This window comes from Geotrypetes seraphini, chromosome 8 (assembly GCF_902459505.1).
Source record: "Geotrypetes seraphini chromosome 8, aGeoSer1.1, whole genome shotgun sequence".
Taxonomy (NCBI): domain Eukaryota; kingdom Metazoa; phylum Chordata; class Amphibia; order Gymnophiona; family Dermophiidae; genus Geotrypetes; species Geotrypetes seraphini.
The window spans coordinates 2,885,846-2,905,435 of NC_047091.1; the positions used below are offsets into that span (position 1 = coordinate 2,885,846).

General features: G+C 42.4%; 1 protein-coding gene across 4 annotated transcripts in view; it reads left to right on the forward strand.

Annotated features, from left to right (window-relative positions):
• Positions 1 to 10,083, forward strand: part of PPP1R13L (protein phosphatase 1 regulatory subunit 13 like) — a 103,459-nt gene extending 93,376 nt beyond the window's left edge. For all 4 annotated transcript variants that reach the window (XM_033955143.1, XM_033955145.1, XM_033955144.1 and 1 more), the window contains 6 exons: positions 271 to 800; positions 5,011 to 5,148; positions 5,479 to 5,612; positions 7,461 to 7,627; positions 8,031 to 8,230; positions 8,928 to 10,083. In XM_033955143.1, coding sequence (XP_033811034.1) covers positions 271 to 800; positions 5,011 to 5,148; positions 5,479 to 5,612; positions 7,461 to 7,627; positions 8,031 to 8,230; positions 8,928 to 8,963 — 1,205 coding nt within the window. In that variant the 3' untranslated portion in view covers positions 8,964 to 10,083. The remainder of the gene's footprint in view (positions 1 to 270; positions 801 to 5,010; positions 5,149 to 5,478; positions 5,613 to 7,460; positions 7,628 to 8,030; positions 8,231 to 8,927) is intronic.
• Positions 10,084 to 19,590: the final 9,507 nt, after the last annotated feature.

Sequence of the window (19,590 nt, forward strand, 5' to 3'; positions counted from 1 at the left end):
TGGTTAGTCAAGGAAACAATTGACATACTGAAGAGCAATGGAAGCTTGACTATGGAAGCTACCTTATGGTTGATGTGATACCTTATCTAGGATTAGTTAGTGTGTGATTATTCTAGCAAATTTGTTTCCACTTATTAAACTGCCTTTGGTTGTAAATCACTTCAAAATATATTTTTAAAATACAATTACAGAGCACAAATACTAAAATACACCCTCTTATATCCAGTCTCCTTCTCTAAACCCCCATAATTTTTCTTTTTATCTAAACAGGTAATGGAAAGTCCCCAAGCCCTGATGGTTTTGAAGGGCTCCAGGATCCATTAAAAGGAGCTAATACTCTTGAAATGGGTGAGATAGAACCAGAGCTGGAGACCCTCATCCCGACCAGTGACCCATCACAGGTGGAAGAAGTTCCCCGGCCTTTAAGCCCCACCCGCCTGCAACCCCTCTTGCCTCCTGAAGCCCAGAAGGTCCCAGAGTTGGAGGAGATCCGTAGGGTCCTCGAAGACATCCCACGGCCGCTGAAGAGGCGTGGGTCTATGGAGCAAACTACCACTGTTCCCCTGCCCACCCACAAGAAGCAGTATCAGCTCATCATGAGCAAGCTCTTCCGGCGTCGTAGCCCTAAAGAGACAGTAACACTGGTGGGGGAAGCAGTGGCTGCCCCTCAGCCAGAATTACCAATTATCATTGAGGGTTCTGAAGCCAAGGTGGGAGCCAGTCTACCCCAGGAAACACCTGTGACTCCTGCTCCTCCGGCTCCAGCTCCTGTGATTCTTGCACCTGTAAACATGAGCCCTGTAAGTCTGTAGGATTTGAACATGAAGATTAATATGCCTCATTCTACTTTTTAAGGTCCAATTTTTCCAGGTTGATGAGCTTGTTATTAGTCATGTCTTTGTTGTATATGTGAATTGAGCCTGCCCAGGGAAGTATGTAAGAAGACTCATATTGAAGCAATTGTGGAGATATTGCATGCTTCTATGACTCCAGAAGAGAGGAGAGCCTTTCAGTGTAGGATCTATTGAAGAAACTGATTGTGATGAAGAGAATTTCACTGTTCATCGCTTACTGCTCTTGGCTGTAATTTGGGTTTGTGGTCATGAAACACTTTTCATCTGAACTGTGCTTTAAAGTACTTTGCAATGATAGGGCTTCAAAGATGCATGTATGGCCAGCTGGGGGTGGAGGGGTGGAGCCCTGGAAGCACATTTCTGATATCTAGGCTAAATGAAAACCTTCAGTGATGAGAGGGTAGAAACTGTAATATTTGTTATCCAATGATTGTAGGATAAAACTGACAGAGATAGAGAGTAAGTAAGTGAATATAAGATCTACCTTAGGTATAGCACAGGTGTTATCTGAGGACAGCAGTAAGATATTCTCACATTTGAGTAACATCATCCATGGAGCCTGGTACGTATAGTGCAAAAGTGTACTGTCACTTTAAACTTTTTGCAAGACTCAAAACTGCTCATACTGCACATGTGCTAATACTTTCCCATCTGACGTCTGCTCGTGGGACCATCAGTTCAATAAAAAAGTTAAGAAGCCAACTAGGAGAGGTGGGAGGGTTGTGAGAATATCTGCCTGCTGTCCTCAGATAATAATGTTACAGGTAAGTAACTGAGCTTTATCCTAGGACAAGCAGGCAGTATTTTCTCACGTGTGGGACTCCCTAACTACCAGGTTCATGCTTATGTAGTGAAACTAAAAGGGCTAGATGGAAGTTGGCATTTAAATGGAGAATAAATTCTGTTGAACTGCTTGGCCAAAATGACTATCCTGATTGGAATGATTTGCCAAACAGTATTGGGATGTGAATGTATGAATTGAGGATCAGGTGGCTGCTTTACAGATGTTCTCAATGGGAGTGGAATGTAGGTGAGCTATTGAAGTTGCCATTGCTTGAACTTTAAGCGCAGTAACACAACCATCTAACATCAGTCCAGCCCAAACATAGCAAAAGGAAACGCAGTCCGCCAGCCAAAGTGAGATGGTTTTTAATTGGTGAAGAGGTAGATAGTAGACTTGGGTTGGTAGGTTGTGTTATATAGGTTCAGATGGGATAGGTCCATAGTGTAGGTCCAAGGGTTAATTGTTGATGGAGTCTCGGAAGTAGGACTTTCAAATGTGAGGTAACTTAGTTCAGATATGATGGTTGTTGGGGTTAGTTGTCGGTAGAGTGTATGAAGTAGAAGCAGTAGGTCTTTAGCTTTTTACGAAACTTGAGGTAGTTTGGTTCAGATCTAATGGTTGTTCAGAGATTATTCCATGCCTTTGCAACTTTTGTGTTGAATACGTGTTGGAATTTTTATGTTGAGCGAAGGTTCAACTATATTCTGTCAAGATTTCTGGGCGAAGAGGACCATGCCGAGAAGAATACGTGAATAAGTGGTGTAGTGGAGCTTCTGTTGAGTATTTGGAACATTATGCAGGAAATTTTGAAATTTATTCAGGCTGGATTGGGTAGCAATAGTAGCAAGAACCAGTAGTAGTTTCATAAGAATGCCAAGGCAGAGAGGAAACCAGTAAACTTGAAGAAGATATTTTTACAGGATTCCTACAGGGTGGCAGGGAGCCTAGAGACATTCAGACTCTGGTTTGTGTTGCTGAAAGCCATAGAATTGCATGAGAGACTACTGTGGACTCTGTATAAAGAGGCATGGGGAGGTGTTGACTTTGAAAAGGGAGGGTTTTTTTTGCTGTTCTTTTTGAGCATGTATCTGCAAGAATTGCCTTTTGGAATGCTTATTAAAGACTCTGGAATCAAGCAAAGTTCAGTGAACAGCTGATGAATTAGGGTAGTGCAGAGACTGCCATAAAGAAACTTGGAATCCAAGGGACATTTCTATTAGATAAGAACATAAGCAATGCCTCTGCTGGGTCAGACCTGAGGTCCAGCAGCCCGCTCATGCGGCGGCCCCAACAGGTCCAGGACCTGTGCAGTGATCCTCTATTTATATCCTTCTATCCCCCTTTCCAGCAGGAAATTGTCCAATCCTTTCTTAAACCCCAATACCGTACTCTGCCCTATTACATCCTCTGGAAGCACATTCCAGGTGTCCACCACACGCTGGGTAAAGAAGAGAAATATTATCTGTCACTCAAGCATTCCAGGAGTCAAATGTCTTACAAAGAGGGAATGTCAGGAGACTGAGGTAACAATAGTTTTCTGAGTTTGTGGGTTAGGATTTGCAAAACTTATGGAACATATTTGGCCAGCTGGCTGAGTGTTAATAGTAGATAAGAGGTTGGGGTTTTTTTTGTTTTTGTTTGAACGTTATTACCTTTATGTGCCCAAAGTTTCCAGGCTGAAGGGGAGGAACTCCTAAATCTCCTTAATTTCCCACTTCATTAAATGTGAGGCGAAATGCCCTAAGAGCTTGATTTAGTTTTTTTGGTGCACTGAGTGTCAGAATGAACTAACCAAAGTTTATGATTGAGCTATCAGTGGAAGGCCTCAGCGCCTGAGTGGTGACAAGCTGCCATGCCCAAGTGGCAACAGCCTTAAGTGACCTCTTCTGCAATTTAGAACAGTGTGGACAAGAAGAGTTACGGTAGGTCGGTGGTGAGAACCTAGACACTGGACATACTAGTTGTGTGGATCAGTAACCAAAATGATCCTGTTGCACTTAGGGCACTGCTTGAAGCCACTGGAAGGCTCAAACATTGAGAGGAACACCGCCAATGCAAAATGAAGGACTCGATTGTCTGTGGAGGTAGAGTAGATGTAATACTGAAAAAAGCTCAACACGCCTGGCCTGAAAACAGGCTGAGGTGAACCCAAAAAATTGGTAAAATTCAGAAAAATTTTGCCAAGGTGAAGTGAAAAAAAAATAATGAAGAAACTAAGATTGAAGGAACCAGGCAAAGAGGGTGACCTGCTGGACATGTTGAAAACAACCAAGGGGATGACACTGGAGGACCTTTCTGGACTAGCACAAAAAAGATTTCTTTTTTGATCCATATCAAGTCATTAGGACTCGAGCACAAGTCAATAGCACCTAACAACATAGTAAAAATGAATGAGAAGGCACTGCCAAAGTAGTTTGACGCTCAGGAGGAAAAATACACAGCTTCTTAACTTAATGGAAAACTAAGAACTGATGGTCCTGGGAGCCGACATTGGGTGGGAAGGCACTGGTGCATGCGCGGTATGGATAGTCTCTAGTCTTGCAAAACATTTAAAGTGACGGTACACTTTTGCATTGTCCTTACCGGGCTTCATGGATGACATCACCCAAATGTGAGAATATCTGCCTGCTTGTTTTAGGATAATAACTGATTAGATACACACCCATTTATAGATCCCATGTGTGGAGAAATCTTCTGAACACTCAAATACACTACATGGGAATATCAATTTTTTTTTTTTTTTTAAAGCAAAGAAACATACAGGTGCACAGTTTGTTAGAACTGGAGATTAGAATTGAGGCACAGGGAGTTGGTAATATACTGAGGGTTACATAAGGGGAGATGAAGAGGTGGGATTAGAACTGAAGCACAAGGAGATAGGGTTCAAGAAGGGATTGGACAATTTTCTGAAGGAGAACGGGATAGAGGGGTACATATAGAGGACTACTACACAGGTCCTGGACCTGTAGGGCTGCCGCGTGAGCGGATTGCTAGGCATGATGGACCTCTGGTCTGACCCAGCAGAGGCACTTATGTTCTTATGGTAACTTGCTGAGGGTTACATAAGGGGGCACTGAAAAAGCTGGAAGTAGAAATTGTATCCAGAGTGTCAGTTCTGTTACTGCCTCTGTACAGAATAGAAAAACTGCAATTGCAATTTCCTGTTTCCTTGCTTTTCTTTCTGTATCTTTTTTTCTTTTTATTAGGTTAGTTATTACTGTAACTTCTATCATGAGCCACTTTGATGTATTTAGTGGAGGGTGGTATATCAAATAACTAAATGAAACACAATATAACATATATAATAACCACAGAAATCCAAAATTATGTGCTTCTTGCTGTTTCTGACCACTGCCCATTCTGTGCCTGTAGGAGAAGCGTTCTGTACTGAAGAAAGTCTCATCTCCCCAGAAAGCTAATAGCCGCCGGGCCCGCCTAAACCCGCTGGTGCTGCTACTGGATGCTGCTCTGACTGGGGAGCTGGATATAGTGCAGCAAGCTGTGAGTGAGGTAAGGAATGACAAATCCCTAATCCTGTGGCTTGCAATGCAGCACAATCCTGCATTATGATGGTGTTGGAGCAGCTCACAGATTGGCTAGTGTTAGCAAAAAAAACCTTCCATGTCCTATAAGGAGCACTATGGTTTAAGAACTTAAAAAGCAAGTGTGGAGATGACTCTGGAAAAACAATGGGTCGTGTGCTCTGTACAATGATGACAAAGAGGAGATTGATGGCAATCTTTAGGGACAAGAAGCTATGATTTTCACATGGGGCTGTGTATCCTTTGCTCTTTTGACTGGTTTCTCTTTTTCTTGTTTTTGTTCTTTGCTCCCTTCCAGATGAGTGACCCTAGTCTGGCCAATGATGAGGGTATCACAGCCCTGCACAATGCCATATGTGGGGCCAACTATGACATTGTGGATTTCCTGATCAACATTGGGGTCAATGTGAATGCCCCTGACAGCCATGGCTGGTGTGTATACTTTTCCCAAGAATTTCATCTTGTGTTCACCTATACCCTTCTAAGAGATTCATCCCCTCTGTCGCTGAGGCTTCCTCATGTCATCAAGAATGTAGTAACACCTCTCAGTCTACCCTCAATACATTTCTGAAACCCAACAAATGTGAGCTGATTCTGCCTGTTATCCAATAAATTATTTGGTTCTGTTTGAGAGATTCTCTGTACAGTAACAGACCAAATTTTGGTTTCATATTTTGGCATAAAATCTGCCCTGAAATCCAAGTTCAGGTTTCACTTGAAAATGCCTGTACATTTTTGGCTGAAACAACCTCTCATGTACAACCACCTATAGACTCTCCCCGACCCTACCTTAGTGAAGCCCTGGTGGTTTAGTGGTCTTTTTGAAGGCAGGAACGGACCCACCCCATGCACTGCTCCAATTCAGATGGCTGTCGAGACTGCCACAGGGGATCCCAGAAGCCATTTTGCAATTGGAACAAACATGGGCAGGAGCAAATACTCTGCCCTTGCTGGTTCTAATTAGAAAATGACTGTCAAGACCTCCCATGGCAGTCTCATGAGACTGATGCAGAAAGTCTTGGCAGCCATTTGGATTGGAGCAGTGCATGGGACAGAAATGAGTGGGTTTCTATCCTGCCCCTGAAGAGGCCACTACACTACCAGGACTCACGGGTGCTCAGTGGGATCAGGAGAGCAATCGTGTGTGTGTGAGAACCGTTGTCACTCAATGGTTTTCAAAGGACTTTAATGATTTGGGGGGAATGGAGGGGGGGGGGGGCAGTTCATTTACTGATTTGGATTTTGCTGAAAAGTGGCTACTTTCAGTGATTGATTTTGGTTTCAGCAGAAACTAAAGATCCTGGGTTTGGCTGGGACCTATTGGAAATATAAATACAGTAGTACCTTGGATTACGAGCATAATCCGTTCCAGGAGCATGCTCGTAATCCAAAATGCTCGTTTATCAAAGCGAGTTTCCCCATAGGAAATAATGGAAACTCGCTTTGATACGTTCCCCCCCCCCATGAGAACCGGCATTGCTCCCCCCGAAGGCCCCCCGTACGATCCAGCACCCCCCCTGCGATTCGGCATCCTCCCCCCGACGTGATTGGGCACCCCCCCGCCGCTTTATACCGTCATCTGGGCACTGGCATGTCCTGTGCTTGGTGCCGGTGCCCGAAGATCGGCCTCCTCTTCTGCTGGGCCTTGAGCATCTGCGCATGCTGAAGGCCCAGCAGAAGAGGAGGCCGATCTTCGGGCACCAAGCACAGGACATGCCGGTGCCCAGATGACAGTAAGAAGCGGCGGGGGGGTGCCCAATCGTGGTGGTGGGGTGCCCAATCGCGACGGGGTGGGGTGCCAGATTGCGTCGGGGGGGGGGGGTGCCGGATCATGGGGGGGCACTCGTAAATCGAGCCACGCTCGGTTTCCGAGGCGTTGATTTTGCAAATGTTTTGCTCATCTTGCAAAACACTCGCAAACTGGTGCACTCATAAACCGAGGTACTACTGTACAGCTATTTCTAAGATTGTTGGCCATATCTCTCTTTGTTTATCTCTCAGTATGACATTTTGGTGTTAACTTACCAGAATGTAAAATGAGAAGATAAGTAATGTGGTCCTGGGAGTTAGTGATCTGGCCAAAGTCGCACATACACACGGTCAGTGGCAGAGCCAGGATTCAAACCCAAGTTCGTTCCATAAGAAACACTGATGTTGGTGGGTATTGCTGCTGTACCTGGGGGATAGGAGGAAGAACACATTTCCCATTAGGAGTCTGAAGCTGGAGAGCAGTGCAGAGAATTGTTCTTCAGCATTCCACTTTCTTGCTGTCTTTGCTAGGACTCCGCTACACTGTGCTGCCTCGTGCAATGACACCAGCATCTGTGTCTCTCTGGTGAAACATGGAGCTGCCATTTATGCCACAACCTTTAGTGATGGGACCACAGCCATTGAGAAATGTGATCCATACCGGGAAGGGTACAAAGAGTGCTACTCCTACCTAGCAGGTAATGGGGCAGGGGTTTCTGTTTTATTTTCACAGTTGCAAAAACATCTACTTAAATAAATAAATACTTGAGGAAAATGAGTTCAGTTCTGGTTCTCTAAATCTGTTTCCAAGTGCTATGGCTCCTCAGAAAGTAAGCAAGGCTAGGTTCTGGTCTTGCATGTTTGAGTGCCTTGGGAGAATAACCAAAGACCCTTGATTGTTCTCAGTAACCAGGGGGCCTGTGTTTGTAGTCCTTGCCTAGAGAATATTAACTGAAATTCCTCAAGTGCAGGGGATTCTGAAACAGTAATCAGATAATCAAGATTTTTGGGTCCTATGGCTTTAATGACCAGTCCATCTGCCTGTGCTCTTGTAATAACTTAACCTTTTTCTTTCCCTGGCATTCTCTCTTCTTGCTACAGAAGTGGAACAGAGTATGGGGCTAGTGAACAATGGAGTGGTATATGCACTGTGGAGTTACAGTGCCGAATTCAGTGATGAGTTGTCCTTTCATGAGAATGACCCTGTCACCATCCTGCGCCGTGACGACCAGGAGGAGACAGAGTGGTGGTGGGCATCACTGTATGGCCAGGAGGGCTACGTGCCCAAGAACTACTTTGGGGTAGGTAACATTTTACCAACAGTTTGGCAACAGTGCATTGTCAGAGGATCAGGAACCCTGGTTGCTGACAAGAGAGCCAGACAGTTTTCAATAGATGGTGTCATCTAATAATCTGGAAACAGAAAGAACACACTGAGTTTTATATTTTCTATGTGCAATAACTGAATGGGTATAAAATGAATTTTAATAAATACCTAGAAAGGGCCTTAGATTTGCAGCAAGGCAGGGATTGTTGCTATGTAATGTCTAAGCCATATTGGTCCTTGAGAAAACTGGATTACTTGCAGGCTGTGATATCTTCTTAATTCCAAATTATATAAAATTGATGTTGCACATAATGTTTTGGAGTTCACACAGGTCCCTTCTCTAAATGTGGTAGCAAAACTGAAGGAAAGATATATCCCAAGAGGGTGTCGGAGTAGAAATTCTCTTAGCCAGGGTATTCAGGAGGTATTGAATATTAGTTGAATTGAAATCAGAAGTTTAGGCACTAGAGATGTTAGAAATACAGTGGACTCTCGGTTAACCAGCACCCAGAGGAAATGTAGTTTCTGGTTGCTTGAGAGTTACTATTAAATATTGATCTAATTATGAAGAAGAGGAAATAGTCCAGAGACCTGTAGTATTGGTAGTTGAGCTGAAAAGGCTTTCTAAGTCAAATATTGTGTCTTAACCTAAACATTTTGCTCTCTTTTAGCTGTTTCCCAGGGTTCGAGCACGAAGTCCTGTATAAGCTGTCTTTCATGCAGGATCTTGGACTATGCAAATGTGGAAGAGGAATAGTGATGGTTTGAACTCTTCCCATCTTAGGCCCCTGTCAGATAGGGGTGGAGTGTGTTCAGCTACTGACACACAGAGATACGCAGGCAGGTCTGTGGACTTCATGCTTTGGCAGACATCATCTTTATACACAGGACTCAAGCTTGGAAGTGATGGAGCTGTGTGATTACTGAACTGGCTGGTGCTGGTACTGATTTCAATCCCTTGTTATATTGAGAGAATTGGATAATTGTTTCAGTTGGTTGTAACTGGAAATGTCTTGGTTTGAAAAGTGCAGTTTTCATCTGCTGCTTTTTTTTTCTCCTTTATGGATTCAAAACTGTATTTGAAATAGTCTGTAGAATGAGAGAAACACATAAAGTAGACAAGTTGGCAATCAGAGGAACCCAAGCAAATCCTGAAAACCCTGATTTGATGCTATTCAAATACTTCATTGGACAGAAGTGTTTGGAATTCTAAGTTCTTCTTTGGAATAAAACCATAGTGGTGTTTAGCAGAATCTTCAGCAAATTCTGGCTATATTCAGCCCCATAATGTGATTACAGCAGAAATTATTTGGTTAATGTCCTTCAGGTTAATATCCTGCAGTGACATGCATTTACCCAAATTATCCATTAAACAGCACTGCACAAGATAAGTTACATGGTTATTTTACTGTCTTGCCAAACAATTTCTAGCTGTGCATTTGAGCACAGCGAGGTCAAGAGATGGTAAGGTTCTTTCCTTATGTGGTAGATAGGAATGGACAAATGTTTGCACACTTTCAGTTCTCAGTCCCACTTTCTGCATCCTTTCCCCTTCTCCCCTTTTGGTACTATCTGCTTTTTTTGTAAGCAGTGATAGAACTATTCGGAGTCTTTTTTTAATTATTTTAAATTTCAATATGAAATGCAGCATCTATTTTTTATAGGAATTTTAACTCCTCTTTTATTATAAAAAGAATACAACATTGCTGTAATGATTTTCTCTGATTTCTTTGGCTTATGATTAGCAGAGAGGCTGATTTCCCTCAGTGTGTGTGTGTTTGTTTGTTTTTATATATTTCTTTGAAATAAAAGATTAAACACTTTGTATTTAGTGGCTTTTTATTGGACTAACTTTTGAGAGCTCTGGTACTTTCATGAAGTCCATGTAAAAGAGTTTTTGCTTTGGACAAGTAGATATAAACAAGGAGGAGAGCTTATGAAGCATGATTGATGGCATTCTTTCCAACCCTTGTGTATATGTTTGTATCTATATTCTCTCTATGACCTCAACTCTGGAGACTACTGATTTTGGACTATTTGAACAGAGTGGTACTCAAGTCTGGTTTAAAAAGATAAAACAAGTGTAATGATATATTTGCCCATTAGATGTCGTTGCCAACAGATTAAAAAGCACGGATTTTATAGTTCAACCATAGGGTGCTGTTATCTCGAGTTGTTAAAAATTGCTGTGCTTCTAAAACACTATGGGTCATACACATAACAGCTAGTAGTAAACTACATAATTCAGTCATTAGGAGTCTCTTACATAGCAAACATTAAGAAAACTATATGGTTCAGTCACTAGGTTTCCCAGTAGAATTTACAACCAAGAAAATAAAATACATACCAGTCGCTAAGAGCTAGCCATTCAGGCCTAGGGAAACTGCAGCAGGAGGGGAGGGTACATGAAGGGAAAAATAATATGGAGTAAGCCTCATGGAATTATTCCAAGCCTCTGTGTGTTTGTGTTTTTCCAGGTTCTTATATATTTCTTTCTAGCATTCTATTGAGTTGTAAACAGTAAAAAGGTATATTCACAGGCAAGTTTCCCACTTGTGGAGTAGTGGTGACATCTTGTACTTTGTATTTTCCTGTTTCATATGAGACATAACTATAAACCACAGTATCTTTTGTAGGATTCTAAGCATATCTTCTCTCATATTGGGGGTGTGCAGACACTGCTTTCTGTGAAGTGTGAACGTTATTTTTGTTTTGATTGCAGCCTCTGGCTATACAGAAAACTTAACAATAGGATTCTGGATTTTGTGTTGGTCTTTTGTAAAAATCCTAGAAAATGAGAAGGCATGAAAGACCCTAGCTGTAGAGGCCAAATCTTTAAGGTGTTAGTGGGGTCAAGAGATTCTTAACAGTCTGGGATTGATTTGGAAAGCAGTAGTAGGACAGGGATTTGAAAGTTCATGTAGAAGATGTGGAGGTAGGGGATCTGGAGTTGGATGAATATGAGAATTTATGTATTCATCTTTCAAAAACAGAATAGCAGATTATCCCTTCCAAGTCTGCCCATCTGGTCTGTTTCTTCCATCGTTTACTATGTTACTGTCTGAGCCAGAACAAGGATAGAACAATAATCCATTTGAGCCCAAATATTATAAAGAAATATGGGCTAGATGTTTTGAAGTCCTAAAAAGAGGCCAACAGTAGAACAAAAAGATCCCAGCTGCTCATAAATAGAGACAAAGACTCTATCTCAAGTGCCCAAAGCCTGCAACCAGAGCATATCATAGTTACTAGACTTATAACTGGGCTATCATTGCTAACCGTCTTATTTTCTCTGTGAGCAATATTTAAATTACAAAATTATTTACGTATTAACTTATCCTGTATGCTGTATAGTACTTAGCTCGGGTCAAGTGTAACGCCCGGCTTTCCTTCCGGTGGAAGATCTCCGTTTCGCTCTTGTCAAAGTACTAAGAGCTTCTTCAGGACAACATTTTCTTAAGCAATTATTGAATATTTATACCCGCAGCTCTTATCATCCACCCTACAGTCCTGACCTGGTTCTCGGATTATTTCCTATTCTGAGTTTTCAAGAAATCTCTCCATGGACTGCGGTTTTCAAGTGATGAAGACATTAAGGAAGGTCAAACAGAAAAATTATTTTCAAAGGGGTTAAAGTCATTGCAGGAAAAGTGCATGAAGTGTATGGCACTATTGGGACTATAACGAAACACAAATTTTTTTTTAAACTTTTGCAAGTATTGTTGTACATTGTTGTTATTTATTGTTATTCTTCATGAAAATATAAATAAAAATATGTGTGTGAGGGGGGAAGAAAACTCCTTTTCTTTCCTACTGGGTAGATAAATTATTGAACATCCCTTGTATCTCTACAGGAATCCAGGCCCGAGTCTCAGCCTCCTTTCCATCATTGCCACCTGGATGTTTCACCGCCAACTAAAACTGAATTTGGCTAAGACTGAGCTCCTTATCTTACTTCCTAAACCCACTTTCCCCTTCCCCCTTTATCTGTGGACAACACTCCTTCCTGTCTTGGCTCACAACCTTGGACTTATCTTCTCCGCTCAGATCCAATAAACTGCTAAAACTTGTCACTTCTTCCTTTATAATATTACCAAAATCTGACCTCTCCTTTCCGAACACTCTACCAAAATCCTTATCCACACTCTCATCACCTCTTACTTAGATTACTGCAACTTGCTTCGCTCAGGTCTTCAGCTCAACTATCTCTCTCCTTTTCAATCCACACTCGCTTACCCCTCTCCTCAAGTCACATTACTGGTTCCCCATCCATTTTCAAATACAGTTCAAACTATTATACCTGTTTCGCTTTCTGAGCTTTGTCAAGGCTTAACCCCTAACTATTATACCGCCAGAAGCTGTGACCACTAACTACGTAATGGACGTAGTGGTCACAGCTTCTGGTGGTATAATAGTTAGGGGTTAAGCCTTGACAAAGCTCAGAAAGCGAAACAGGTTGGCATGAAAATCCCTAGCCAGATACCACATGATCTAAGCTAAATATATGCTTAAAATAATAAAATAAAAGTCAATATATATAAAAGTGAATAGTAAATAAGTAGTCACACATAAAAAGAAAAAGGACCTGATGACGAGCTGACATGTAAAACTTAGAGCAATGAGATTTTATTGAGCTCTAAGTGGTGCCGCTGAGGATTCTATGAAGAAGTTATATTTATAAGGGTTGCGTGTAAAATAGTGGAGAAGGTTGCTACTATTTTGATGACCAATTGATGCAATGTCAAGCACAGGTCTAATGTATAAGTTGAAGAGCAGTGGCAATAATAAAGCACCATGGGGCACGCCATATTTGAGTGGTTTGGGACATGAGAGGTCCGATTCTAGCAGTACACTTTGTGATCTGTTCTTTAGGAATGACGAGAACTAGCATTATGCAGTTATGCAAAAGCGGAAGTGTGGTTGTGATGGAGGATTTCAACTACCCGGGAATAGACTGGAGCATCGGGCACTCAAACTGTATGAGGGAGACCAAATTCATTGAGGTCACGAGGGACTGTTTCATGGAACAGCTGGTCACGGAACCAACACGGGGAGATGCCACTCTTGACCTAATCTTCAACGGACTAGGGGGGACCCGCTAAGGAGGTGGCAGTACTAGCCCCACTAGGGAACAGCGATCACAACACAAGACCACTGTTCAGGCAGTGGGCCTGATGGGCCGCCGTGGGAGCGGTCCGCTGGGCGAGATGGACCTCTGGTCTGCCTCAGCGGAGGCAACTTCTTATGTTCTTATGCCGTGCTACCGATGCCGATAAGTCTGGAGATGAGGAGAGTGGCCAGTGGTATCAAAAGCGGTGCTGAGGTCTTTCCCTCAGACCGGTCTAGCTAGAAGTTGTATTACTGCAAGCTTAGCCTATAATGGATATATCCAATAAAATAGATTCCAATCCTGTTTGAACATAAGGAGCCGTACTATACAATTATTATTGTGAATAGGTGTTGAATATACTGTATTACTGTTATAACCAGAATGATGACCTGCATGAGTATATAGTGACTACCATAACTTCCTAAGCTGACTGAACAGAATCACTGCTAGGCAGGGCACAAAAAAAAAATAATACAGACATTGAGAGTCATCCAGCATCCCATTTATTGCCAATGACGATAATTCTATAATTAACACTTATCATTCCTGTAATGATACTTGGACACATGTTGAACCTTGCACTGTAATAAATGGTCATTCCAAGGAACTGAGAACTTCATGCAGAATGTTTGAATTTTCTCTCATGAGACAAATTAATATTTGACTCCATTTACATTTAGAACCAAAATTTGAACAGATCTATTTGTTTTCTGTAGGCCATTGAAGAGAGGCAGCCAACTGTTTTGTAGTGCTACCTGTTTCATCATATGCTGATTTTCCATGGAAATGCTTTTTATGGTGGCACAGGTTGTGAAAAGGCTATGATATCAAAGCAGTGGAACAATACTGGATTAGCACTGTGGTATACACTCAACATCACTGTTTGAACATTTTATTTTGTTAAAATATAAAGAAGCAGAAAAGATAATTTAGGCTCAAATTCAGCGTATGTGACATCAGAACATTTTGGCTAAGAGTGAGCATCTTCAGTGACCATCATAATCAAACAGCTTGTTTGATTCAAATCAACTTACAAGACCTTTCAACCAGCACCCAATATTATTGGTGAGCCAAGCCCATAAGAAGTGGAATGCTTTTTTGTTTGGGGGGGGGCTGCTAGCTCCGCCCCAGACCCCGCCCCCATAATAGTACTAATTGTAACACCATTTTTTCCATTCATTTTTCATATATACACACAATACATAATGGTTAACTGCAAAATTAAACTACACAAAGCACACTGTATGGTTCTCAACATTAATTCCTACCAGAACACCTGGCCTTGGTCACACATGCAGAACACAGATAACCCCTATGCAAATACAGGACCACAAACTAAAAGTACTAATATATACAAACCAAACCCCAAGATTCAAGACTCTGCATGCAATACAACCCACAGAGAAAGAAACAAATGCATTTCTTCCTGAACAGTGCAAAATATAGACAGCAGATGTCATTTCTCAAAACTGACATAATTCAATCACTAAATTTAAAATAAAATCATTTCCCCTACCTTTCTTGCCTGGTGATTTTAGTTTTAAAACCATCTTTCCCAATCTCTAGCTGCATGTCTTTCTGTCTGTGCCCTTAACTATGTATCTAGGGCCACCTTATCCATTTGCTGTTTTTCTCTCCTTCACTTTCTGCCATATATCCATCTTTCAAAATAGAACAAAACACAAAAGACCCCCCCCCCTGTCATCAATACTGGGCAAGTTTCTTAAATAATATCATCATATAACATTTAAAGGCTTTGAAATATTTAAATGTGCTCATAAGCTCTTCAGCAAAGCCTTTAAATATTATATGATGATATTATTTGAGAAACTTGCCCAGTATTTTGTGTTTTGTTCTATTTTGAAAGTATTGCCCCCTCAAGTGGACTGTAATTTAAAATCCCTGGTCTGTTTGGATCATACATCCATCTTTAGCATTAACTTTTAACATTCAACTTTCTTCCATTTTTTTTTTTTTTTTTTGCTTTCTTCTCAAAATCTACTTTTCCATGCCTTCCCTTCCCATCTATCCATGTGTACCATCTCCTCCCCTCCTCCCATCTATCTATAAGAAGCATTTCTTCTTATCTCTTCCCTGTCACACCATTGCTGTGCACCATCTCCTCCCTCTGTCTCTCCTTCCCCTCCATCCCTATGCACCATCTCATCCCTCTCCCATGGCAAAACTTCTTTGTCTTACCCATTCCCCCTTTATATGGTCTAGCATCTTTCTCCTCTCCTCCCATAGCCTGGAATCTCTCTCTCCAATGGTCTGGTATCTCTTCCTCCTTCCCTCCCTCTTTCCAAGGTCTAACATCTCTTTCCTCTTCTTTCTGTGGTCTGGCATCTCTCCCCTCCTTCCCTTCCATTCTGTGGTCTGGCATCTCTCTCTCCCTCTCCTTCCCATTCCAGTGGTCTGACATCTCTCCCTTCCTCTCCACCACTATCATATCCAACAATTCTCCCTCTTTCTTCCTTTCCCCATATACTTCTCTCTTTCCCTCTCATGCCATACACCTATGTCCAAGAACTCTCTGTTCGTTTTCCCTCCCCATGGGAGCATTTCTTTCTCTCCCTTTCCACTACTCCACATGTGCAGCATCTCTCTTTTCCTCCTTTCCTCCTTCCCAACCCTCTCCCTGTATGTGTAGTATCTGTCTTCCCAACCCCCTGAGCATCTGTCCTCCCTGCCTTCCCAACTCTCTACCCCCTGCACCTAGCCTCTCCCTCCCCACTCTGTCAGGCTCTGCATCTAGCCCCATCCCTCCCTCCCTTCCCTATCAGGCTCTGCACCTAGCCCCATCCCTCCTTTCCTATCAGGCTCTGCACCTAGCCCCATCCCTCCTTTCCTATCAGGCTCTGCACCTAGCCCCATCCCTCCTTTCCTATCAGGCTCTACACCTAGCCCCCTCCCTCCCCTATCAGGCTCTGCACCTAGCCTCCTCCCTCCCCTGTCAGGCACTACACCTAGCCCCCTTCCCCCCCCCTCATCAGGCACTACACCTAGCCCCCTTCCCCTGACAGACTCTGCACCCAGCAATCCCCCCTCCTCCTGCTGGACTCTACAGCCACCCACCCCCATCCTCCTCCTCCTCCTGCCAGACTCTGCACCCAGCCCTGTCCTCTTACCTCCTCTGGCCTGGTGGTCAAGCAGTGAAGCTGGATTCTTCTACTGCTGAGCGGCAATGAGCGGGAGCGTGCTTTGGCGTTCCTGCTCGGCACTCAGCAGCCTCTTTGACTGGCTCCTGCATGTTGAGGAAGATCAGATCACTATTTCATCAAGAACATTTCTGAGTGTTGGTACAATCCACTGTGCTCTTTCAGCTAGATTATTGTAACTCAGTTTATCTGGGCATTAAGCAGGGCAGTCTAAAATGACTTCAGTTAATACAGAATACTGCAGCTAAGCTCATTTTTGGGAAATGGAAGTATGATCATGTTTCCCCTTTGTCGATAAAGCTTTACTGGCTCCCAGTTCGCTTTAGGATCCAGTTTAAATGTGCATGCATAATCTTCAAGCTTCTCTATGGAATATTTGATCCTTTTGTCCCCTTATGTTGGAATATCCTTAGACTTTGCCATTTGAGAAACACACAAAGATATTAATTAGCCTTCCCTTCCTTTGATGTCGTCCACCATGATATTCAAATTTATCAACTTTCCGAGATAGGAATCGACTCCACAGTTCTAGAGTGGTTCTAGAACTTCTTACGTTCCCGCTCTTACATTGTCAACACAAATGGTACCACATCCGCTCCTTGGAAACCGACTTGCGGAGTCCCACAAGAATCACCCCTATCCTCTTCAACATCTATATGTCTTCCCTGAAACTCTTCCATCTATCTTCCCTTGAAACAATCTACACATACGCTGATGACGTCCTTGTCCTTCTCAAGACAGACTCGAACCTCACCAACCTCTCTGAGAACATAACAGCTTGCATAACGAAACTCCAATCCTAGTCCCTCTCAGTTCAAATGAAACTGAACGAATCCAAAACAAAACTACTCTGGCTCGGCCCAAAATTAGAACAGATGCCCACCCTCTTCTCACTGCCCTCTGGCGCCACACTGCAGCTCGAGTTCTCAAGCAAGGTTCTAGGCATCATTATTGACTCTTCTCTTTCCTTCAATGACCACCTCAATTCCTTGGTAAAATCATGCTTTTTTAGCCTCCACATGCTGAGGAAAGTGAGATCCTGCTTCCAACAACATCATTTTGCTGTCCTTGTTCAATCTATCATCCTCTCCAGACTAGACTACTGTAATGCCATCTATCTAAGTTTAACAAAAAAAAATCTTCAAAGACTTCAGCTAATCCAGAACACTGCGGCTAAGTTGATCTTTGCAAAGCGCAAATTTGATCATGTTTCCCCACTTCTGGCCAAACTTCACTGGCTCCCAGTAATCTTCAGGGTTCAATTCAAATGCGCCTGCCTAGCTTTTAAAATCTTACACGGCATCCTCCCTCCCCTAATTCCACTATCTTGGAACTCCTCAAGTCCTGACACCACCAGGCCCACCCAAAAACTTAAACTATCCCCCCTCCCCTCTCCTCTATGTGGGAAAATTGGGAAATTGTTTCTTCTTCAGAATTACAGGGCTTTGGAATAATCTTACTACCCCACTACGGAAACTGGGCTCCTTCCAACTATTCCGTAAGCACCTGAAAACTTGTCTTTTCACAAAAATGTAATGCTCTCTTCCCCCCTGTACTCAATCCTCCTACCCCTTTATGCTAGTCCTTCCTACATTAAGCTTTTGTAAACCGTGCCGAGCTCTATAATTATGGAGAGGATGCGGTATATAAATTTAAGGTTTAGTTTAAGGCAGGGGTTGCCCAATGTCGGTCCTCGAGGGCCGCAATCCAGTCGGGTTTTCAGGATTTCCCCAATGAATATGCATGAGATCTATTTGCATGCACTGCTTTCAATGCATATTCATTGGGGAAATCCTGAAAACCCGACTGGATTGCGGCCCTCGAGGACTGACATTGGACACCCCTGGTTTAAGGGAATTAAATCTGCTGGGAAGCTCAGTCGATCTTTTGTTTTCAAGTATGTAGAGATCTGGAATTAACTTCCTGACTCAATTAGGCTTTTAAGCCAGCTGCAATTATTTTGTAAATTCCTGAAAACTTTGTTCTCGCAATTTTTAAATGGTTTAACTACAGTCGCAATGAAATGATCATATTATAGTTATTTTTCTTATGCTTTTACTATATACTCTAGTTTTTAATTACTAGTTCTTCCTTCTCCTATGTTTTTTGCTATATACTCTAGTCTTAATTATATGTGAACCGAGTCGATCGCCAATGGGAGATGACCCGGTCTATAAACCGAAGATTAGATTAGATAAGTTGAGGTTTTCATGCTATGTTTATTTTTTAAAAATTCTGATTTGCAACTTACAATTAGGGATCAAACAACATTTCAGGGAAGTCTTGGAAAAACAAGGGCTTTAATCACTCCTCTTCTCATGCAACAGTTAGGAATTCACACATCTGGTCTGTAAGACAGTACAGTACATCTCACTAGTCCAACTAATTCACAAGTTAAGGCTGATCATGGGTAAATGGTCCAAGTACCAGAGGAAATACTGAGGAACAAATCTAAACAAGGCATATGAAACCTCTGCAACGATTTCAGCATGGCAGCACCTTTTAGGGTACCAGTCAAGTGCAAATTACCGTTGTACATGCCCTCTTCTTTAGGTCATTAATATATACATTCTTTTTAATGTGATGATGGCCACCTTGGCTGCTTATTTTGATTATCTTCCTGTTATTTTGTACTCCTGTGCCAATGATGTACTGTTGCACTTGTCTTTTGAAGAGAATCGCTCTATATCTGCCCGGATTATTTTCTGAAGATGGAGTAGTGGGCTACTACATTCAAGTTGAAACTTAACACTGGTAAAATAAATCTGCTGCTGTTTCGGACTTATGTCCGGGATTTGAAGAGCTTTTAAGTTACTATTGTGTTTTTCCTGTTTTGTATTTGGGTTTTGGTCTTTTGTATATCATTATGGACTGTTTGGGATATGTGCAGTGTATAAATAAACATTTGTATTTGTTTAAAAAATTAGGGGTTTATAGCAGCTATGTGGGGGGCTACTTTTTGCCATGAGTTGGTCTGGAAAATGTGTTGCCATGTGGCAACCCTGAGCCAACAATGCAGTTGTGACTGCTGGGGCGAACGAAAACTTGCATGGATGTCAAAGCTAC